At 38.1% G+C, this 25083-nt stretch overlaps 2 protein-coding genes and 1 long non-coding RNA gene across 3 annotated transcripts in view; 1 reads left to right on the forward strand and 2 right to left on the reverse strand.

Annotated features, from left to right (window-relative positions):
* The window catches only part of LOC101863907 (prefoldin subunit 1), an 11905-nt gene extending 2996 nt beyond the window's left edge, over nt 1-8909 (reverse strand). The window contains exons 1-3 of the mRNA XM_005100760.3: nt 8813-8909; nt 5217-5383; nt 4028-4112 (exon numbers count right to left, since the gene is read on the reverse strand). Of these exons, the coding sequence (XP_005100817.1) occupies nt 4028-4112; nt 5217-5383; nt 8813-8854 (294 nt within the window). The 5' untranslated portion in view covers nt 8855-8909. The remainder of the gene's footprint in view (nt 1-4027; nt 4113-5216; nt 5384-8812) is intronic.
* Nucleotides 8910-9619: 710 nt separating this feature from the next.
* On the forward strand, nt 9620-20809 carry LOC101864154. The gene is made up of 4 exons (XR_220576.3): nt 9620-9732; nt 17471-17577; nt 19708-19819; nt 20421-20809. It is a non-coding gene; the product is annotated as an uncharacterized LOC101864154 (long non-coding RNA).
* A 1743-nt stretch (nt 20810-22552) lies between these two features.
* LOC101864305 overlaps nt 22553-25083 on the reverse strand; it is a 9414-nt gene continuing 6883 nt past the window's right edge. Inside the window, exons 3-4 of the mRNA XM_005100761.3 lie at nt 24790-25017; nt 22553-23228 (exon numbers count right to left, since the gene is read on the reverse strand). Of these exons, the coding sequence (XP_005100818.1) occupies nt 23136-23228; nt 24790-25017 (321 nt within the window). The 3' untranslated portion in view covers nt 22553-23135. The remainder of the gene's footprint in view (nt 23229-24789; nt 25018-25083) is intronic.

Genomic DNA, 25083 nt, shown 5'->3' on the forward strand with positions numbered 1-25083 from the left:
AAAAAAAAAAAAAGCAAGGAAGGAAAGTAAACAGACAGACAAAAGGGCGTAACTACCACAGAACAAGCCGGACATCCTCCGCCACAAAACAGTTGTCAGTTATTTTACTATGGCCACTTCTGATCCAGGAAGTAAAATAACTTAACAAGCAGAAAAATTCCCTGCGCCCCTTTAAAAAGCAAACACGGGTAAGAATTGTGCACCCCGCATTCTATGCTATATCACATCCGCTACCTACGGACACATTGTTCATTGCCTAGTGCAAGAAAAATTTTATCAGTTGAAGGAAATCAACAATCTTTATTTTTTCTGTTTGTTTTTCGTGTTGTGGACCTGTCCCATAGTAACAGTGGTTGGCTTGTTTTAGTTTAAGAAAAAGTTTTACGGCACTTGCAACACAATAAGGTCATATAAGTGCCCAAGATTAGAGGTGTTACAAGAGAGCAACAAACACAAAAAAGAAGGAGGGGAGTTAGAGAGGATAAATTTTTTTACAGGAAAGAAGGAGCAAACCATACCGGAGCAACCGCCAACCACCCACTCACCAGCTGCAGGCTGTTGAAGTTTTTAAATCATTGGTAACAGCAAGTTTTGAAACAAAATAGGCTCTAAACACACACCAGAAGAGACAAAAGATTCAGCTGTTGATCAGGAGAACCCACTAAGAGAAGAGCCTTGAACCCTAGCCAAATGACCAGGGTTCAAAAACTGGTTACCCGTACCATAACCCAGAGTGATAGCAACCGACCAAACGGCAGGATAGGCAACAGAAATAAGGGGGGGGGGGGACCAAAAAAAGAAAAATAAGAAAGCCCAGATAAAGACATGAAAACATACACAAACAATACAACCCAAAACAACAAAAACTTTTTCAAAACTGCAAACAAGAGACTGTACACACAGAAAAAGCACTAACAAAAACAAAAACAAAACAAACAACCCCCTAACAAAACAAAAATATCCTCTCAAACTACAATCAGACAAGGACAAAAGCAGAAGAAGAGGCTTCAATGAACCCTTCATCCTCTCAGAGTGCCACAAAAAAGAAACAAAAAAAACACAAAACGCCATCAGACCCCACAAAGGTTATCAGCCCAGCCCAGGTGCTGGTTCTTCAACAATCATGCTCAAGGCCCACTCCTTTAGGTTCACCTCATTTTTTTTTCCTACTATTTGAGATACCGGTAGCCCCCCCCCCCAAGAAAAAAAATCACACAAAAAAACAAAAAACAACCTACAAAAACAAAATAAAAAATTTTCACTTCATTCAAATTGATTACTTATGCCAATTCACAACACCTCCCCCGCCCAAAAAACAAAAACAAAAAACAAACTTTTCCGTTCATTCACAGACACTTCCCAGGACCACAATCTTGCAAAATAATAATTATATTATATGGCCCACATTTCCACACGACAACAAGCCAGCAGACAAATCAGCCCAAGGGAGACAACCACGAATATCACAATTCTAATCAGCACACAAAGAGTTCTCCTCCCTTGCTCTTTTATTTTTTTAAAGTTATTTTTATTATAGTAGAGCGTTTTACGGCGCTCGCAACTGCATAAGGTCATATGAGCGCCAAGGGGTGGGTGTCAACAGAGAAGTCTTTACAGGGAATCAGACTTAGACTGCTCACCTCTCTAGCTTAAACAGCACAAGGTCTGCTTCGACTATCAAGGCACCCCAAAAATAGCGGGTCACAAGAGAGTGACAAACATACAAAAGAAGTAGAGGAAAATGACAATAGTAAGGATCAGGAAAGAAAAAGCAGCAGTTCCCTGTTGTAGTTTAGGCACAGTTATGAGTGTGACATGAATCAGCCCATTTACAATTCTACTGTGCTTGAACGAGATATGTCCTCCCTTTGGGAATGGCCTAAAGACACTTCAGTCAGTGGCACTGCCAAGGGGGGCTCCCCTGCTCTGTGATCGGACATTATCATTAATGTAAAGAGCACGTTTTTCCTCCAACACAAAATGTCTGACACATTGTCAAACATTTTTAGTTTTAGTTTTAGTAGAGGTTTAACGGCACTCGCAACTGCATAAGGTCATTTGAGCGCCAGATGATTAGAGGAGTTACAAGAGAGTAACAAACATAAAAGAGAAGGAGAGGAGATAAGGACGATAGATGTTTCATAGGAAAGAAGAAGCAAACCACACCAGAGCACCCGCCAACCACCCACGTCAAACATTCTCACAGAGAAAAATGGGACAAAAGAGAAAAATATAAATGGCCACAAACTCTACTGGACTTAATTTCAAAATGCATCCCAAAAAAATTTTATGAATGTCCATTTGAAAGCTGGAAAACCTTACAGACAACCAACCACCTTGAAACTTAGTCTGACCAGAAAAAAGGAAAAAAAAAAACCCAAAATAACAAAATAATTATCGACGGCTAATTTTGTAAAAAGTAGTCGTGATAGTGCCACTAACACATGCAAAAACTTCCGGATTATACGGCATTAAAGCAAAAAGAAATGTGTCTTATTGTGGTGAAATCAAGACATAAAACAAATAAAATCAAAGAAACCCACACTTTCTGTTTGATTTGGCAATTTTTATCAATATTTTAAAATTTTGGCTCAAAACCCTATATGCTCATTTCAAAACAAATTTCTGTGTGGGTTTTACAAAAAAAAAAGTTGATCAAAGTCACGAGGATGGTAAGTCACGAGGATGGAGTTGATCAAAGGCACGAGGACGGTAAATTTACAGTTTCAGAGGACAACAGCTGTTGAAGTGACCAAACTTTGGGAGCCATTTTCTCGCAAATTTAATCTCTGACACCAGGCAGCCCCCATGTTCTTCAATGGCAAATGTGAGGCAGCGCGGTGGAATCAGGCTCTCGTCAAAATAATTAAAGTGAAGAAACTTGCTCTTTTCCGCAGGTTTGTGAATTTTTAACAAATTTTTGTTTTTTTGGCTCAACACATTTCATGCCCATTAAAGAACTCATTTCTGTGTGGATTTTTCTGAAAAACGTTGAATAAAGGCTCAAAAAATGTAAATTTTCAGTTACCACGGACTCTTAAGCTAAGGAAATAACTAATCTTTGGAGGCCATTTTCTCACTAATTTTACTTCTGAAAACAAGAGATCCCCACCTCCTTCTTTCGCAAATATCTCGAATTGTATTCAAGATGAATTGATATTTTTAAAATCCAAATAAAGACAAGTGAACAAGCTTTAAGATGAAACCAATAACTCTACATGCCCAAAAATTTACCAGAGCCTGATTCCACCACGCTGCCTCACAAATATCTTGACTTCTATTCAAGACAGATGGGTATCTTTTTCATCAAAAGGAAGAAAAATAATCAAGCTTTAACACTTACGGCACCGTCGCGGTTCTAAGCCGTAGTATGCGCTCACAACAGCTGGCGACTTTGGTTGCCGACATAACCAGTCACAATAAACATAATTAAACAACAAATGGACCCACTGCGCTGAAGTAAATATAAAAGTCATTCTATATGACGTCACATCTTCTACAGGCAATGGCAGAGAGGGTACCATAGCTGCCCACCCCTCTCTGCGGCTATCAGGGACAGCCTTGCTAAAAATCAGGGACATTGACTAATTATCAGGGACACCTTGCATTTGTCAAGAAAAACTTGCTGCCTTTCGATTTCTTTGCTTTACTTGGTCCATAGTCGGACTTAGAACTCATCGCCCAACGTTTTGAGGCCATCTTTTCAAACGAATGAAGAAGCCGAGCGCCGCGCATGCGTATCAGCTGACTTTGTTGAAACTGCACACCTCCCAACTCTCCCAAATTTTTCGGGAATTACCCGAATTTTCGTCATTTTCCCGAGCAACAGAAGGCTAATTTTTCTGTTTTAGAAGTATGCTTGCCAAATTTTTATTTTCCGGGACCGTCGGTCAAAATCCGTATTTTCCGGGACAACAGCAATTTTTCAAGAAAATCCGTACAAAATACGGATGGCCCGGGACAGTGGGCAGCTATGGGGTACCAGCTACATCACAGACAACCGTCTCTAAAGTGTCAAACCACAAACCTCTAAAGACTTGATTTTTTCGGCAAATGAGCCTTGCTTCTCCTTCAGTTCCCCTTTGAGTTCATCTTGTGACCGCAACAAAAACCTGATGAAGGAGAGAAATAAAATCACGTAACTCTTTAGGACCCATCGTGGAAAATAAGACTGATACATTTTCCAAATCAAATGGGTGGTCATTCAAAAACTGTTGCTCGACAATAAACCCCCAAAACAAGCCAATTTTAAATACCACAACGGTTTTTTATGCTCTAATGGTGCAATGGGATGTAATAAGGTGACTCTTTTTTTTTTGGTCCTAAAACCTTTGTCGAGGTCAATCTGCCAGTTCTTAATGAAATCTGGAGTAGGAATGCACTATAAAAACCAGTTTATAAAAGTACTATACTATTGTTTAACATTTGTGTCCTCTCTCATCACTTAAATGCCATGGTTTGTTTGCTGGCCGGAAAATTTTTCCAGGAATCAAAGGTAAATCTAATACCATCTGTATGACACATGACAAAGTAAAGAAAAAAGAAATGGTGCAGGTATAATGTCCCTTTCAATACTGAAAGTTATTCTCATTTCATCGCTTCATGAAAAAGTTGCGAGTGTTTAACTTTGAGTAAATTGAAGAACATGAAAACAAAACAAGCTATCTTAGTGCTGGGAAGAAAGACAGACTGACAGAGAGAACAGATGGACAGAAGTAAAGAAGTTAGACATTACTAGTTGCATTCTGTAACCACGTACATTCACAGGTCTCATACCGAAGAAATGTGAGAAAAACCAAAAGATGGGGGTTGCAGGGGGGGAGGAGGGGGGGGGGGAGTGTGCCTTTCAAAACAACAGAGAAAAACTCGCTGGAGACAATAACCTATCTATCACTCACAATAACAACAAACAGCAGCTCATATTTGGCTGACAAATTTGTTGAGGATTTGAGGATACATAAATAAACAACGCAAACAAAACCACTGTGGAGATATTGCACAGCGACAGCACTACACTCACAATAAAAAAAAAAGTTTTATAAAAGTTTTATGGCATTTGAAACACAAGGTCATATAAGTGCCGAAGACGAGAGGTCTTACAAGGGAGCAACAAACACAAAATAGAAGGAGGGGAGATAAAGACGATAGATGTTTGATAGGAAAGGAGCAAACCACACTAGAGCGCCCGCCATCCACCCACCAACACCAACACTCACATTCGACCGACAGCTTTGTACAGGCGGACGTCAGAGGGGAGGTTTTTCACTTCCTGTTCCACCAGATGAGAGTGCTGAATCTTACGGGTCAGGTTCTCAATCTGTGAGTTGGAAATCCGAATCTGGTTCTCTGACTGAGCTTTTTTCAAAGAGAGCTCAGCGAATGCCTGGTGACACAATGAGAGTTTAGTTCAGTTTTAGTAAGAGTTTTACGGCACTGGCAACACAATAAGGTCATACAGACTCCAACATAAAGTTGAGGACCACTCGCAAATTTGGCTAAAATTCAACATGGATTACCGTGCTGAACGTTGTGGTTTTGCCTCTTTAGGAAGCTTTGCAGTACGCATTGTTAACCCATTAACACTTTCAGAGCAAAAACTTTGAAACATTCCTTGCTGTCTTTTTTTCATATTTTTAAAAATCAGGGCTGTCTGTCAAGGTGGTCCTTAACTTATGTTGAAGTCTGTTTAAGTGCCAAAGATTAGAAGTGTTACAAGAGAGTAAAAAACATAAAATAGGAGGGGAGATAAAGACGATATGTTTGATAGGAAAGAAGGAGCAAACCACACCAGAGCACCCGCCAACCACCCACTGATACAATGAGAATCGTATAAAAATTTGAGATTTTCTTGTGAAACAAATTTTGATTTGCGACGGTTTTAGTCGCCCCGTGTGTGTGTTCTGTAGCCAAACACAAGGGCGTTAGTACCGTTAAAGCAGATTTGACTATAAATATATTAAATAAAAATATACATGTGAGGCACGGTGGTGGAATCAGGCTCTCGTCAATTTTTGGGCGTGTAGAGTTATTCGTGCGAACTTAAAGCTAGTTCATTTGTCTTTATTTGGATGAAAAAAATATCCATTTATCTTGCATACAAGTCGAGATATTTGCGAAAGAAGGGGGGGGGGGTGGGGTTTCAGAGGTAAAATTAGTGAGAAAATGGCCGCCAAAGATTAGTTATTTCCTTAGCTTAAGAGTCCGTGGTAACTGAAAATGTACACTTTTTGTGCCATTAATCAACGTTTTTCAGAAAAATCCACACAGAAATGAGTTCTTTAATGGGCATGAAAGGTGTTTCAGCCAAAAAACAAAAATTTGATAAAAATTCACAAACCTGCAAATAAATACAGGTGTTTCTTCACTTTGATTATTTTGACGAAAGCCTGATTCCACCACGCTGCCTATTATATATATATATATTTCATCATCTCAAGAAGTTTTTAATTCTAAATAAAAAAGAAAACTCTATTGCCTCGGCTTAGTCTAGTCTTGGCCATTCTATGACCGCTCTATGAAAAGTTTCCACTGGTCTTACAGTTGCAAAGTGTGCAGCTGACGTAAGTTTTGCCCAAGATTCCTTTCCCCACCAAGTAATGTCATGCTTTGAAGCTGAGCGATGAGCGGACATTTTCATTCTGTGCTAGGGGCCTGAGACTGAGACTAAGTCAACTGAGCCTGCTTTAAGTATGCCTCTATTTATCTAAACTGCTATCTGGCAGAACAAATATGTAGAAAAAGACTGGCTTACTGTTTGTCCCTTATGGGAAAAAAGTGATTTTAAAAAGTATCACCAGAGAAGATGGTTTCAGGGAAAGTGCTGTTTTATCAGGACGTCTATAAAGTTGTGAGACACATCTCTTGCCACATCGCTCACATCTGCAGCCTTCTTTTTCATCCAGAGCTTTTTTCAGACACTACTGCTGAGATTTGGTTATCATTGCCGTGAGTGTGTTTGCACTTGCCATGACAAAATGGACACAATTGTCAAGCTGAGCAGTGTCAGACTGAAGCTTTGATGAAATTTCAGACAAGTCTGACAGGATTTCTCCATACCCCCCGCCCTCCCACACGTGTATCTTAAAAATTAAAAAATTAATAATTCCCCTCTTTCTGGAGAACCATACTTCGCGGCGTTCAGACTTTGAATGAACTTTGGTGACCCCGACAACCGGTGCTCACACGATGCCGTATCTAGTTATTAAGTTGAGATACCAACGCTCAGGGTCACTGACCTGCCGTGGTGGCGAACCCGACAAGACGCTTGTATAACTTTCTTTTCTTTTTTTTCCACAAGACACAGCACGTAGGACAAATAGCGATTTATTTTGATGGTGGCACTTTTTTTTCTAAAAACAAAAAAAACAAGGGCACGGCAAAAATTGCTGCGGTTGACTCTTTGATTGTAAGGGCATTACGGCAAATTGCAAAGGCACCAAGGCAAATTGCCGCGGTGCCGCGGTCTATTTCAAGCCCTGCATTGGTGTGCTCAAAATGACACTCCAGAAATCACTAAAAAAAACGAACATTTTTGGCACAAAATTTACAAACTCAAGATTGTAAAGCTGACATGGGGTCTGAAACTGCTAATGCAGGTTCTACATCCTATATTTGACATGTGTATAAGTTTTGGAGGAATAAATACTAATGCATCACATTTTATGCAAACTAATGTGAGATGTGTTTGTTTTTCCCCACGTTTTGGCAATGGCTCATAATACGCTCTGTATCGAATACGTCACCAGCTTTTGCAAGAGCAACAGGTTGCGTGCGATTTTCACATCCCTAATCAAATACACATTTCCGTCCAGTCCCCCAAATCCTTCTTTAATAAACTGGTTATTGGTCACGTTAAAAATATATTTCTGGGTTTTGATAATATCCTATCTTTGTAAATTTTGTGAGAATTCGAGTTGCACAAAGCTACAGCGAGCCCCTGGCACACCTCAGTGATCGGCCCAAACATAGATGACACATTTCCGCAATCTATTTTTGTCGTCTTTCGGGGTTTCCCTCACAATTTGACTAGATATCTAGATCTCACTGTCCGAATGCTTGGGCTGTGTGTGTGCGCGCGCCCTTGTGTGTGTGCGTGTGTTCAACTTTGAGAAGAAGGTAAATTTATGGAACAAGATTTGCTGAGATTGTTTATAAAAGATAACACAAATTAATACAAAAAAACAAACACAACGAGATCATGTCAACAGTACAGTTACTGGCGAGGGAAACCCGAGTCTTGGGGGAAACCCCGGAAGACGACAAAAATAGATGGCGGAAATAGATATCTAAGTCATCTATATTTGGGCAATCACAGAGGTGTGCTAGGTGTTTGCTGTAGCTTCAAGTTCAAGTGTTCGAGTTTGAAGTGCGTAGTTTTTGAGTAGCTGCTCAGAGCTAAAACTTAGTGTTTGTGTTAGCTAGACAAGGCTAGACTGACAAATTTAGAGCTTGAGAGACTTTCCAAATCAAGACTAAGAATGCTAATCAAATGACAAATTCCTCTATCAATAACAGGTTTTTTTTCTAATCTAGGGGTTAGGTTGGAGTAGGCTCATAGTGATACTAGATCTAGATCTAGAACAGATCTAGAGATTCTAGGAGAAGGAATGTCGGAATGTTCACCGCCCGGCATGGATGAGAATGAGAGACTGAACTGTCTGAACACAGCAGTACCAACGAAGCAGAAATGCAGCAAACTCTGTGGTATGGGAGCTGCTGTTTTTCGAATAAAGGGTACTCTTAACATAAGCGACATATTATGCTGACATCAAAGGGAAAAATACAAAACTATTAGCAAAACTTTGTAACCAACGTTTGAGAGTTCAGGATCGATGACTTGACGGGTGGCTGCCATCTTGAATTTTTAGCAAAGGGCGATTACTCGTCCGTCGTTGTCACAATAAAATGTTGATGCATCCAGGAAACGAAGGAAAATCGTTCTTTTTTAATGTAGCAATTTAAATCGACAGTGGTATCCATGACAATTTGTGTATACATGCTCGGAATAAACAGACGGACTTCACTTCGGTTTGGTTAATAGGTTAAGTCATTCCGGAAAAGAAAAGCTACTACGACCTCTGCTTTGTAAGCAGTATAATACTAATAGACACATGAATAAGGAGCCTATATCGTGTGTGCACGTCAATTTAAGGAGTTTATAAAACTCCTTGGTGCACGTATAAAAAGCGTGTTGGGGCCAAAAGGAGTTTAGAATTACTTTTGATTTCCTTGGTTGGGGCCTAATAGGCCTATTATGTATAAACCTACACTCACTATGCAGGCTATGTAAGCTAGCAGAGGCCTATATTATGAAGGTAGGCTTGTCAATTATCTATACATATTATATTAATTGTGAAAGTCCTTCACTTTTGCAGCATAAAAATTTGGAACCACTTAACTTTCGAATTGGTAAAAATAACAAAGATTCAGAACCACTTAAAGGGTGTACAGTTTTACTGAGCAGTCTGAAGTCACTAGTCTAATTTTCAGTTTTTCATTAGTTTCGTTTAGATCTAATCTTGGGAAAGTCCGTCTTCTTAGACGCCATTGTGAACAAGTGAGGTTTCCGTTGCCGTTCACAATGAGTCAATGAGTGCGCACCACAGAATTCTACACTAAGTGTAGAATTCTGTGGTGCGCACTCATTTCACACCTTTGAAATTCTGGAGTGTACTAGATCTACATGTACCACGAAAGCGGAATAGAGAATCAATCCCAAGACAGATGAATACGGTATCTTCTGTCTTGGATCAATCTATGCATCTATTATATATTTGGCAACTTGGAAACACGTGTGTCACTTTCTCTCAAGATTTATTGCTCCATTCCAGTAGAGTATAAATTCATCGAAAGGGGACCCAGCATTATGTATAAACCGGCAGTGGAAGCTCATTATCCAGCTGGCAAAGGCAAAAGACAAAAAAAAAATAGTTCCGATATTTTTGGTTGTCATCCGTTCCGGCTAATCTTTCATAGAGAGGCCTTGTGCGTGCTTCTGTTTGATGTATGTTTTATTTTGTATCTTCTTTATCATCAAGAGCCAGATCTGCGACAGACATCGGCGGTGGGGGTTCTCCGTTCATCTCTTTCCTCGGATTCTCTTTTTAGAAAGCGACATAATAATATATTTTCCTTGTCTTTCTCCGTCACCCATCTATTTAGGCTTTCCATGTATGTTGTTCTGGGTCTATCGCAATGACTTTACAACTTGCCCTCATTTAGCTATCGATCGAGAGCCTTGCTAGATGTTCCAATCTTTTATACTTTATGTCTAGCTAGATGTTCCAATCTTTTATACTTTATGTCTAGCTAGATGTTCCAATCTTTTATACTTTATGTCTAGTTAGATGTTCCAAGCTTTTATACTTTATGTCTAGCTAGATAAATCTTTTATACTTTCTGTCTATTCAATTGTTCTAGAAACTGTATTTGTCTTTTCGTGATTGTTTTTATCAGGGAGCGGGCCACGGGGGCTTCTTCAAGTACAATTTCCTTTGATGTCTTTTCCTTCCAAGAAATCTAAGATCTTGTTTCTTGTTTTCAGCAGTCCCTTATTAAGATCTTGTATTTCACCGTACGCTTTTGATCCCCTGGCAAGAAATGGCAATGGTCTTTCAAATGGGCAGACACAATGGTACCAGGACACAGGACAAAAAGACGCATTAACTTGAGATCTGGAACAAGACAATGGTATCGTGGGAAAATCAGGCGCTCGTCAAATTAATGGAATCGAAGAAACAGGCTTTTTTGGGGGGGGGGGGCAGTTTGGCAATTTAAAAAAATAATTGTTTTTTGGCTCAACACCTTGCACCTCCGTATAAAAACATATTCCCTTGCGAATTTTACTGAAAATGGTGATTAAAGGCACAAAATATGTCTTTTTTTCAGTTTTCAAGGAGATGTATTCATTTATTTGTATTTTATATTTTGTTTGTTTATCTATTTCGAAGTGACTATTCCCAGTGACACTGGGGATAGGTAGGCCTACAGAAACTATTCCCAGTGACAAGGGAACTCTTTTGCATTAAAAAAAAATCAGAAGGTTTTGCACTGTAGCCTTGAAAGGCTCTCTTCTCACTTTAGTCAGTCAGTCAGTTCACTGAGTTCAGTACTTTTGTTCTCTTCTCTTACTTAGGGTTTAGACTTGACCATAAAATACAGATCTAGAACTAGATATAGATCTTGTTTAAGAGAGAAGAATCGGGAAGGATTTCTATCTGTCCTGTACCGTGGTCTCCGAAATCCGTAGCCTGTGTATGTAGATCTAGATCATCTAGATCTACACACGTACATTTAAATTACGACTGAATAACCAGCAAACATAGAATGATCATTCCTTTTTCTAAAAAAAAAAAACAACTCCCCCACTCTCACCAGAATCTACTTTTGTTTAGTTACATATAGATCTACAATCTAGATCTAAATTAGATATAGTCTAGAGATCTAGTATTTAGTAACCCATCACCATGATCATGCTCATTAGGCTAGATCAGTGTGTGAGCAATAGGCTAATTGGCCCGTCTGTTCTCAGTTCTGAGTGTCACTGGGAATAGTTTCTGGGCCTATTCCCAGTGACACTGGGAACAACTCTGCCCTTGGCCCTGTTGCCAGTGGTTTCTGGGCCTATCCTCAGTGTCACTGGGAATAGTATCTGGTCCTATCCCCAGTGTCACTGGGAATAGTTTCTGGGCCTATTCCCAGTGTCACTGATAGTGCTTTCCTTATTATTAATTTTATCGAAGTGACTATTCGGACTCGAGTCCGAATAGGAAAAAAAGTTATTCGGACTCTGATTCTTGTCCGGCATGACATCACTTCCGACTTCCTGTGACTCATGACTCCGGCTTCCTGTCCTGCCTCACTCGTGACTCGCCTCAGGCAGGGAAAAGACCGGGATCACTTCGGGCAAAATGGCATTAAATTGTGCCGGTGTAATAAGCCAAAATCACTCTATACTCTATGCAAGAAACACTACCATAGTCATTTTGGCAACGCTGAAAGCACTATCAGTAGAGTTTATAGCACAGACCTTCACGCTAAAAACACTATTTCCGGCTACGCCAAAGACACTATCCTTGAGCCAAAACCACTCTGTGCAAGAAACACTACCATAGTCATAATATATTGGCAACGCTGAAAGCACTAGTAGTAGCGTTTATAGCACAGACCTTCAGGCTAAATAAACTACTGTCCCGCAAAAAACACTACCATCAGATGTACGTAAAGTACATTCACTACCATCACACAAAATCCACTATCGTTTGTTTTTATAGCATAGGCCTTCACATCAAAAATCATTATTCCTGACTAGATTTCTAGACCTATATCAATGAGTTCACTCTCTTTCAAGCAAAAATTATTATTCAAGTAGATCTATGCTAAAAAAAAACCAACAACCAATAGATCTATCCCGATCAATGATCACGCTAAAAACTACTGTCCCTCAAAAAACACTATATCTAGATCAACGCTCAACCACCGGATGTACGTATGCATGTATTATTCTTAGCCTCAGGCAATATATATTATACAATCACAAAACCCCCACTATTTTCGGCTTCTCACGCCGAATTCCCTACTAGAGAGACTTCAAAAACCACTCATATTATTAAGGATCGTATTGTGAGTAATTTTCAATAATCTATTTTGTGGATGAATCTTGCAGTTGCCATGTTAACGGTAGAGGTGTGCGAGTAACGAGTCCAGACTCGAGTACTCGAGTAATACATGCGGCGAGTCCAGACTCGAGTCACAAGTAAATTACTCGAGTAGGGACTCGAGTAAGGACTCGAGTCCAGACTCGAGTCTGTAGGGGGGAAAAACAGAAAAAAAGGAGAAAAATTTGGTTTTAAAAAAAGTTAAGAATAGATAAAAGAAACATTCTAATAAGCAATTCTTTAAACTGAAGGAAAAGAAACAACAAAAACAAAAAAATCCCTTCCCCCAAAGGTAAAAAACGAACCTCCCCCCCCAGAAAAAAGCAAAAAGCAAACCACTGTTAAAAGCCCACGATGTCCAATCAAAATTCTTTTTTTTATGAAGTGCACTGTCTGAGGTTTACAGTCTGTGTACATTTTATTCTTACTGTTGTAACAGAGAATTGTTGTTTTTTTTTAAATATAAAAATAAGAAAAGATAAGATAATAATAATAATAATAATAAATAGCATTTATACTGCGCATTTCCATTTTCTAAAAGATGCTCAATGCGCATTACAAAGAAAAAGACATCACGTATTAAAAATTAATCGACAAGTGCGTACATAAGACAACGTATTATACATATAATATAAATGCATATGTGTAAAATTTTATATGAGAAAAATAGTCTCGCAGTGAGGTTGAAAATGTGTTCACTAAAAAAAACAATGCAATAAAAATTCACGAGCGGTCACAATAAAGTTGAAACGTGAGTAGGCCTAACTAGAAACATTCATTAAAACATTAATTCTATACAGATAGAAAAACATTTCCATTCTCTCTCTCTCTCTCTCTCTCTCTCTCTCTCTCTCTCTCTCTCTCTCTCTTTCTCTCTCTCTCTCTCTTTCTCTCTCTCATTCTCTCTCTCTCTCTCTCTCCCTCTATCTCTCTCTCTTTCTCTCTCTCTCATTCTCACACGCTATTTTTTCAGTCTCACAGTCTGGCGTACACATGCATATATATATCACAGTACATCATTAAGACAGGTGAATAGAAAATGCTTCAGCTGATTTTTGAAAATGGAAATTGTTGGGGCAGATCTTATTTTATATGGGAGTTCGTTCAATACCTGGGGACCAAAGAATAAAAAGGAACGCTCGCCGTATGTTTTGTAATTTTATTTTGGATAAAGACCACCTCTATTCTAGCTTAGTTGTTATACAGTTGTAAGCTTCTCACTCACCCGGGGTGAGAGAGCGAGCCTTTTGGCTATTCTCTTCCTGTGTGCGTTTACCGTGATACCCAGTGTAAACCACAGAATTCTAGATCTACTTTTAAAAAAAATTGAATTCTGTGGTGTAAACAAACGTTCCAGTTCTCTTGTGTTAAAAACATGCAATTTTATTTGCGGGCATTGAGAGAGAGAAAGAGAGAGAGAGAGAGAGAGAGAGAGAGAGAGAGAGAGAGAGAGAGAGAGAGAGAGAGAGAGAGAGAGAGGGGGGGGGGGGAGTAGCCTAGATATAGCGAGAACTTCTGGGCAAAACAAAATGCCGATTAGGGTAGTTCGGCTCTATTCTAAAAGTGAAATAGCCGTAGCATCTTTGTAGACCGCCAAATTAGTTTTACTTTTGTGTTATAATATCATTTTTTTTTAAAAAGGGGTTTGTCTATTTAATCATCCTCCCCTATAGGAAGTATTCAGAAATTAGGAAAAACCGGTTTTGTTTCACACCGGGTGAGAATAGCCAACGCTGGCAAGTCTCACCCGGGGTGAGCGGTCGATCACATTTTTATTCTCACCTGGGGTGAGAATAGCCACTTCCTAAGATAAAATAAAATAAATACGATATAAACAGCATGTGTCTAGAATTGCCATAAGCCTACTCAAGCTCCCTCCTAGGAAAGCACTTTATTTTCTGTCCGATATTCAACAAAACTTTTTTTGAAACCCACTAAAATTCCCTTTCGGGATACTATTACTCGAGTAATTACTCGAGTCTTAAGAGCCGTGGGACTCGAGTAATTACTCGAGTAATTACTCGAGTCCAGAGCAGATACTCGAGTGTGGACTCGATTCTTAATATGCTGGACTCGCACACCTCTAGTGGCCACAAAAGAAAATGAACCATTTTTGGCATGTTTTTTTTAATCTAAAAAAGTCAAGACATCACAAGCTTTTTCAGTTACATTTAGGCTATCTTATAGACTTATATTTTTGGAGAAAAAATATTTTTAAAAATTAGGTAGAAATAAGATATTAAAAAATCATGTGATATCTTGCTAAGCTTTATTTGGACCACATCTCTGCCAAGTTTAATTTAAATTTAAATCCATTTTTAAACTTCTGACTTTAGCCAAAAATGTACAGAAAAATATGATTCGAGGAAAATGCAATTTTAATTCAAAATTTGTTCTCAGAAGTAGTAAATCACTACCTTTCAAAAGCATTTTGGAATAAATATTTTCTATTTCATGCATAATACTTGGGGAAAATGACACAATAGTGGCTAAACTAAAGGATAAAACAAAAATGTGAAGCTAAACCCTCATTTCAGGTGCCATCTTTTAGTTATAATAGCCCAAGATTGATCTACTGGTCTTAAAAATACTGGGTTAGTGTTTTAAGTACAATGTCTAAACCACGAAAACAACCGCAGTAGTGTTTATTGACGAAGAATGATGATAGTGTTTTTGGCGTGGGTAGTCAATCTGGCGTGTAAGCGGTGTAACACGCTCAGAACACTACCGTGCAATAAAGACTACCGTAGTGGTTTTGGCGTCAGCTTTCATGCCATAACCACTACCGTAGTCTGCCGTAGTGATTTCTGCACATGCTGTAAACACTACCCTAGTGACTTTGGCGTATGCTAAGAACACGATCTCTATGCTAAAAACACTACCGCTTACACGCCAGATTGACTAGGCTACCCACGCCAAAAACACTATCATCATTCTTCGTCAATAAACATACTGCGGTAATTTTTTGTTTTCGTGGTTTAGACATTATACTCAAAACACTATCCCAGTATTTTTAAAACCACTAGATCTAGATCTAGATCTACCTTGGGCTATTATAACTAAGAGATGGCACCTGAAATTAGGGTTTAGCTTCAATTTTTTTGTTTTATCCTTTAGTTTAGCCACTATTGCGTCATTTTCCAAAGTATTACGCCTCAAATAGAATATGATACTTCTTCTAAAAAGCTTTTGAAAGGTAATGATTTACTACTTCTGAGAACATATTTTGAATTAAAATTGCATTTTCCTCGAAATCATATTTTTCTGCACCTTTTTTTGCTAAAGTCAGAAGTTTGAAAATGGATTTAAATTTAAATTAAACTTGGCCGAGATGTGGTCCAAATAAAGCTAAGCAAGATATCACATGCTTTTTGAATATCTTATTTCTACCTAAAGTTATTGATGTTTGTAAGTAAAAAAAAAAATCTAGATTAGATCTAGATCTAGTACTAGTAGATCTACATCTAGATCTAGATCTAAGGCTTTAAAAATTATTCAATGACTAATTTTTAAAAACATTTTTTTTTCTCCAAAAATATAAATCTATAAGATACATGTAACTGTATAAGCTTTTGATGTCTTGACTTTTTTAGATAAAAAAACATGCCAAAAATGGTTCATTTTCCTTTATGGCCACTGTTACCATGGCAACTGAAAGATTCATCCACGAAATACATTTGTAGATGATTGCAAATTGCTCCTATACGATCCTTAATAATATGAGTGGTTTTTGGAGTCTCTATAGAAGTGAATTCGGCGTGAGAAGCCGAAAATAGTGGGGTTTGTGTGATTGTATAATAATAATATGTATTGCCTGAGGCTAAGAATAATATATACGTACATCTGGTGGTTGATCGTTGATCTAGATCTAGATTTTCTAGATCTAGCGATCTAGTGGGGTTTTTTTAGGGACAGTAGTTTATTTAGCGTGATCATTGATTGGGATAGATCTATTGGGGTTTTTTTTAGCATAGATCTACTTGAATAGTAATTTTTGCTTGAAAGAGAGTGAACTCACTGATTTAGATCTAGCGAGAAATAGTGATTTTTGATGTGAAGGCCTATGCTAAACACAAACGATAGTGGATTTTGCGTGATGGTAGTGAATGTACTTTACGTACATCTGATGGTAGTGTTTTTTGCGGGACAGTAGTTTATTTATCGTGAAAGTCTGTGCTATAAACGCTACTACTAGTGCTTTCAGCGTTGCCAATATGACTATGGTAGTGTTTCTTGCATAGAGTGATTATGGCTTATTACACCGGCCATCAGAGCACATTTATTTTCATGACCAGTGTACAAACTGATGAGAATTGAGAATGCTAGAAGATTCTATCGAGTTGAGTTTGCCAGTTTGCTGCACTCAACTGGATTTGGGCATTTTATTTTTGAATTTTTAAGGAAAAAATCTAGTATTAGATCTAGATGTAGTATGGTCTGAAGACTTATAATATTATGGTCTGAAGAATAGTCTCAAATTTTCGGTGCCCCCTCCCTTTTTGAGGGGTTATTTTTCTTCAGAAATTCCTCTACTTCAGCTTCTTCCCACTCCTAGACTTCTCTCTATAAATTTACTATTTTTGTAATTAGGCCTATAACTATTATTATTTATTTCAATTTTGTAATTGTTTGTATAGCACAATGTCTATGAGAGTCTATAGGACCTCTCTCTCTCTCTCTCTCTCTACTGTCTACTACTGTGCTTTTTATCCCATTTACTTTTATTTGACTATTTTTTATCTTTTATTTTGACATTAGTTAAAGTGAAATTTATTTTATAAAGCACCACTCTATTAAATTTTATTCTCTTTCAGATTCTCTATTCATGCGGCAGCAGATGCACAGAGACAACCTGAACCAGACTGAAGTCCATTTTTTTTCCTTCTATTTTTATGAGCTGTATGAAGCAGTCGACTCTACGGTAAGAAATATATATTTAACGTACAGAGTCTTAGTCTAAATATTATATCTATATAATATTATATATATATATATATATATATATATATATATATATATATATATATATATATATATATGTATTATATGATATTATATGATAACTTTTTTGAAAGACTAGCTCATGCTGCTTTTATTAATTTTTTAAAGTTTTTGCCTTCAAATTTTTCACATGATTAATATGATGTGGGAAACTAATATTTTACTCCATAACCCCATGTGTAAATTAAATTTCTATTTTCTTCAACCTCCTATTCCTACATATCTCTCTGTATTGAAAAAAAAATTAATCTTAAAAATGTCCATCTTGCTTGTCATTTTTTAAATCATCGCTTTACTGTAGGCCTACTGTTAAACTTTGTTCGTCAATTAGTGAAAACGGCTTATGTACAGCTCCTTTGACCTTGTTAACCTGCCAGAAGTAAGTCAGTCACGTATAACATGTCTTTAGTATTATTTAAAACATAAAAGTCATGAAAATTAGTGTTGAAAAAGTGCAAAACATGTCGCGAGAGGTGTTACGGTAACTTGCATAATTTTTGCATAATTTGGCTTTTTTTTCTCATAATTTGGCCATCTAAATTCCCATTTATAATTCTACGGGGACAGCCTTACACCCCCATCTACCATTCACTGCCTGTCTCAGTTTTGTACAGTCCATATTGAACTACTGTAATTTACCCCGTTGCACCGTCAATGAACTGGCTGCAAGATACATGCACATTGTATTTTCAAAATTTAGTGTTTTTTGAAAGATACGTAACAGCACCCTCTATCACATGAGATGTACTTCTCTAGACTCTAAAACAAATTTCATTTTAATTTGTTTTTGTTTTTATTGAACTGGTAGAATTTTAGGGCTTACTGCATATGCTGCCCTGAAGCCGAAAGGTCTGTTTAGTTTTGCAAGGCTTTAATTTATATTTGTGAAGTTACAATGTTGATGGGATTGAAGTAGCTGATGGAGAAATAGTTGAACATTTTTTAAATTGTTTTACGGTCTTCTGGGGAAATTGTTGTCTATTTTAGAGCCTAGCTACGTTGAAAATATGGACTTGTTTGAACTGGTTTTCAATAGAGAAAACAAAATGGCCGCTCTTTCTTTTCATTGAAGAGCTGAGGATCAGTCTCATATCATTCATTACGAAAGGAAAACAGGTTTTTGAAATATAAATATGCCACAAAAAAGACATGAACATATGTATATCTTTTATATATAATATATATATATATATATATATATATCTTTTATACTTATGTATTTGGTGATTAGAGTGTATGGTTGACTAGGTTATTTATTCCTGTAGTTAGTGAAATGTATGATTTATTTGTCAATTGAACTTAAAATTCTTTACCTAGATCAGGTCAATAGTCTCTAAAAATCCACCTGCTTTTGAAGCAGACTTTTCCATTCTGATTTGTAAGGTCAACTTTACTTTAACCTGAGCAAGCTTCTAATTTAAGACCTATAGCATAGCGCAGTCAGAAGTTTGTGGCGTAACTTATCCTCAAATATCTCTTAAACAGGAGAATTAGTGTCACCCATGCTTTGTTCAGAAGTTTGTATCAATTTGTTTTTAACTTAATAATAATATTTTCCCACAACAATTGAAGCAAGATTTAAAAACTTTTCTTCATAGATTGTATAAAATACTATAACCTCGCGATCATACACTTTTTGCTTTGGCACTACTAAGGGCTCTCTAAACAAATGCTTTCAAAAATATAAACATAATGTCGCGACTAGAAAAAGATGACCGACTAGCTTTTAAAAGCAAGCAATAATAAGCTGCGATTTTACCCCAATCTGTAGACACCACCCACTAGTGTCATTAAGGAACTTTCGAAAATACAACTGACAGGTGTGTGCAAAAATATAAAATATTGATAAAAGTTGATACCAGTCATAGTGCAAAAGATGGAGAGTATGTTTGATAGTAAAAGGGAAATTCAACAATAAGTTGCGCCATGAATTTTTGACCCCACAATAATAGTACAAGCATTTAATGTTCATGTGTATTACTTATATCCACAAATATATTTTTTCCTGACAGTTCTAACTGAATTTATATATTCTTGATTCACATTACAGAGTGGATTTTGAAAAGTAAGCTATAGCGGGGGCACGCATTGGTGGGGATACTGCCTCTTCGGACACTGCAACACACAAAATGACTACCGGAGTGCTATTTTGAAACTAATTGGTAAGTTCTCTTGTAGTACTTGTACTTGTTGGTATTTTGAACGAGTATAGATTCCAACTTACTGTGTCATTCAATTTCGCTGTAAAAGAGCTCTTTTTTTTTTTTTAGCATTTCGAAATATTTCGTTTCACCGTGTATGCTAATGGAATTGCAGATCTCATGGCGTATTTACAGAGAACAGGAAGCTGGGATTGACTTTCAAGTCTTCATCATCCATTTCTAAGAGTAAGACTATGAAAAATGTTGGTGTTTTTAGCTCATAGCATGTAGGGAATGAGATACAATCTGTGCTAGATTTCCAATGTACAGTTGCAGAATATTGGTATTTTATAAAAGTAGTTCTTAACATTAATCACATGTCATTGTCATATTATGTCATGACTTATTTTTACTCAGAACTTTACCTAATATGCTTGATAAAGGTTACAGAAAATTTGGTTGTCTTATAAATTCTAGAAATTGCTAAAAATCCTGATTGTTTCAAAATTTAAATTTAAATGTACCGTATCATGTGATTTTGATCCACAGAATCAAAAACTTATTATGTCCTTTGTGCTTCAGAATTTATCTAAACCTTTTTGTGTATGATTTTGATCCACAGATGCAGAAATGTACAATGATTCATCCTGGAAAAGGGAGAAAGCCAGACCCTCTGGATGTTCCTGCTACCAACAAGATTTTCATAATCCGTCACTTAGTTGGAGAACAAGGGAACATGAAAAGTATTGATAAGTGGCGAAGTGGTTTCAGAAACTTTTTTTCCGAATTCGTCTTTGACACCAGATTGTGTGGTCAGGTAGTGTGAATGTGTGGTGCAGAAAATACTGACTCTGTAAATGGAAAGTGACATCCTGTGTGAGTTTTTGAGGAGGCCACTGAAACTGAACTCTTGTGTCTTTTTCCCTGGATGCTTGTGGCATGGACGGAACAAGACATATTTTTAACTGCATGTTTAATTATGTTGGGAATAAAAGCTTGACTAACGAAAAAGTTATTGAGATTTAATTCATTTAAGTCCAAAGAGAGGTAGGAAATGGGGGTAGATTTTTTTCCTTTGTGGGTTGAGGAACTAATTTGCAATGATGATGCAGACATTTCAAAAGTCAGAACTTTTGTTTAGTGAATACAACAATTTGTTAAAGAAAAATTCTTAAAAATAAGAAAAATAGTCACTGAGCAGAATCTTTTGTCAAAGAAAATGAACACAAACACAGTTGATTCATCTGATTGGTCTGTGGCAGTACCATTGTCCCATGATTCGGCGCAGTGCGTCACGCTTTGTGGTTTAAACTGCCCCAAAAATCCATGACAATTCTTGTGTTTTATTGCTAAACTGTATCATATTGCACGGAGCATTTATTTACTCAGTTTGGTGTTTATTTTATGCAGTAGATACATTACAGGAGCAAAATGGCAATCATGCTCTACAGAGTCTACAGCATGCTCTGTGCTCTTTACAACTGTCTGTGATCGAATAGTTTATAGTTGCCACATTTGAGAAAAGCTGTCCGTGGGGTTTTATGCACCTCGCATAATTCAGCAAAATTTGATCATTTTTTGGGCATAATTTCAGATTATTTTCCTTTGTCATTCTTTGTTAAAATTAACAGAATCGCATAATTTCAAATTTTTGGGCTCAGTTTGCACAATTTCATTTTTTTTGTGTGTGCACAAAATGACGGGGACAGGAAAAGGAGCACACATGATGATATGTCTGCGATTGGTCTAGCGCCCACTACAGTACCTACATTTCATTCCATCATTTATTCCCGTAACAAGTCTCGCTTCCCCACGAGGAGACGATGTGACGATGTGCTAGACCACGGTCGCTCTTGGTCACTAACTGGTGATCCACACCAAAGTGCATCCTGCTTTCACCCTCCCCTGCACACATGGTATGAGTATGAGTCGGTATGACACACATCATAAAATTGTAAAATGTGTACACGATCAACTTATGCCTACTACTGTTGAACGTCGTTTTGTTTCATTTGTGTATTTTTTTCTTGTTTTCTTGTCCGTAAATATTGGGATTTTGTGGATGGTTGGACCACTGTATTACAGACAGCCGCCTCCCCGGGGCGGTGTCACTGATTGAAATGTCTTTAGCTGTCCCCGTCGTTTTATGCAAGAAAAATTCTGAAATTATGCAAACTGAGCCCAAAAATGTGAAATCATGCGATTCTGTTAATTTGAACAAAAAATGATAAAGGAAAATAATCAGAAATTGTGCCAAAAATGATCAAATTTGGCTAAATTATGCGGGGTGCATAAAACCACGGGGACAGCTGCTTTAGGCCATTCCCAAAAAGGGAGGGGGAGGGCATTTCTCGTTCTAGTGCACAGTAGAATTGTAAATGGGCTGATCTAACAATGTCATGCTCATAACTGAGCCTGGACAACAGGGAACTGCTGCTTTTTCTTTCATAATCCTTACTTTTTTCATTTCCCCCTATTTCTTTTGTATGTTTGTCACACTCTTGTGACCCGCTATTTCCAGGGTGCCTTGATAGTCGAAGCAGACTTTGTGCTGCTGAAGCTAGAGAGGTGAACAGAGTAAGTCTGATTCCCTGTAAGGACTTCTTTGTTGACATCCACCCCTTGGCGCTCATATAATTTTATGCAGTTGCGAGCGCCCTAAAACCTCTACTAAAACAACAAACAAACAGACAGCCGAGCATGTCTGTCCGAATGCCTGTTACTATTATAAAAGAACTTTTAAACTATACATTATAAGAGATCGGATTCTGGGATTTATTAGCTTCTTAAGCCTGCCATAGCTGAAGTCCTGTTGTAACCGAGACTGTCATAAGTTGGGCCTAATGAATGTATCTTCTTTTTCAGGTGTCAGGTCTGGGGCAGACATTGACGATCATCATGGTACCGTGTACTCCATTCCTTCCCGTTGTCTGTCTTCTTGATCACCTCGCTGTTTCTCTTTGTGTTATCTGTTGCAATGTTGTTCGGGCCATCTGTGTATATTATTCTTTGTCTTCCTCTGCTCTTCTTTCCCTCTATCTTTCCACACAGTACAGCAACAGTTTAAGTTTCTAGTCCACTTATTGATTTATTTTTGTGGCCAAAGAATCTCAATTCAAAGTCTTTTTCTGATGGTTCTGATTATAGTCTGATCTTTCACAACCTGCCATTCCTAATATATCATGCTGGACTAAGGAACGGATAGCCCTGGTTCGAATCCCCGACTAGGCGGTCATGAACTTGGTTCGTATTCTTGAGTTTTCAAGGCTTTCAAACTAAAAAGCCTGTCCTGGTTGTAGTTGTAGTGCAAGTAATGGACCCAAGATCCTGGCAGTGGCTACAGCATCATGGCGACAGGGGCAGCTAACAGACCCACAGGGCCAAAGATGGCGCACGCCCCGGCTACCACGGCTATCTTGAAGACGTTCCGCTGGGGATGAACAAGATTTTTTATAAATAAGAGTTTTTAAAAAAAAGAGAAAAAAAGCAGATGAGACCCCCAAAAAATCGAAAGAGTTTTTTTAAAAATCCACCCAAAAACAAACGAACAAACAAAAAAATCCAGCTACATCATCGAATGGTGTACACTAGCACTCGGAAGGATGCAGCGGGATGTTGGATTCTTATACATGTATGCCATCAGTTTCCGATGGTTACCCAGCGTCGTAGCAGTGTCGGACTTTTATCTGTATCGCCATGCTATCGCATGGGATCTGATGGCAATCCAATGTTATTACATGTATTGTCATTACCCCATCCATGCCCCCATCCCAATTTGACCTCCGCACTAGGTCTGATTTCAGTCATCGCCATCATGGGACCGATCCTAAATTCTGAACTTCATCTGTGGTTCGAGGACTCATTTTTCATCAAAAGCAAGGCACATGAACAGGCTCTGTCATTTACGTGTCCACCAATAACTCCTTGGCTAGCTATACCCAAAAAACTGATGAGCGCCTCGTTCCACCGACTCGTGACACAATTATAACCATGAAGTCATATTTGAAGAGAGTTTATTGACTGGCGGCAGGGGCCTCATTTCTACAACTATAAATTATAAACGACAACGTCTTGAAAGCATTCTGAGAGTAATTTCTACTACAGTGGACAATATTGTTTATAGCCGTGGCGAAGCGTCTATATAATCAAATAATCACTGCTTCCCTTCGTAATTTTGAAACATTGCCGCAGTGAAATTCGCCCATAGACGTAAACCTCATGTAAAAAGACGCTCATAATCACCAATGAACAGTATGTCTAACATTCAAAACGGTTTAATTGCCACAGAAATAGCCTGCTCACCCCTATCGTACCACTCCATAAGCAGATGCAAAAGCGAACTATTATTACACTGGTCGAGTCTACCTCACAGATGTGAGGGGAACTAACTCCTAATAATATCTTGACTGCTGCAAGTGCTTGTTTTTTTCCTCGACTTTTTACCGTCCTATAATCAGATCGTGACCTCGATTATGACACCGGCTCCAGGCCGCGAAACGCTAGACAAAAACAGCCAAATGTGAAATTTAAAAAAAAATAATAATTGTCATGTTCTACCAAAGAGTTTAGTCTCGCTGGTATTACATAATACTGTGGTACTGACATCTCTGCTTCGTGTTTGTGTATTCACATCTAAAGATACATTTAATGTTTGCTGGTACAATTATTTAATGAGATACTTTCCCGATTATTTTAGCGGTTGAACAAGCATGCAACATGAATTCAGGATTTGTTTTTATTTTTCATTCGCAACGCAGTGTTGCTGCATCGAATGAGATTCTTGTGTGATATCTCTTGGCCCTATACTGGTCCCATCTGACTTTGATTACCCTGTCAAACAAGTCAGCCTACGCCCCTGGTTTATAGTGAAAACATTCTGAATCTGAGAGTAATTTCTACAACTACTGTTGGCAATGGTAGTATTGTTATTTAGAAAAACATTCACGGGGCTACCAAGAACTTAAAAGGCGAAAAGAAAGAAATAGACTTACCCAGCCTCCAATTGCCTCTACGGCGGTGTTTATGATGGTAGTGATGCCGTTGTACACAAAGTCGAAGGCAGCACGCAGAACCCACAGGCACAACCTGGCTGCAGCCGCCAGAACGTAGAGGAGGAAGAAGAAAGCCACCACTACATGGTATGCCATCTTCTCTGCGCTGGCGCGGAGGACATCCTTCAGAATGCCCCCGATTTCGCTCCAAGACTGTCTGGCGCTCACCTGGGAAGTGTGGAAGATCTAAGAACGTGTGGTTCTCCCAACCATCCCCCCATCCTCGCTCCCTAA

The sequence above is a fragment of the Aplysia californica genome, unplaced genomic scaffold (assembly GCF_000002075.1).
Source record: "Aplysia californica isolate F4 #8 unplaced genomic scaffold, AplCal3.0 scaffold00259, whole genome shotgun sequence".
Taxonomy (NCBI): Eukaryota; Metazoa; Mollusca; class Gastropoda; order Aplysiida; family Aplysiidae; genus Aplysia; species Aplysia californica.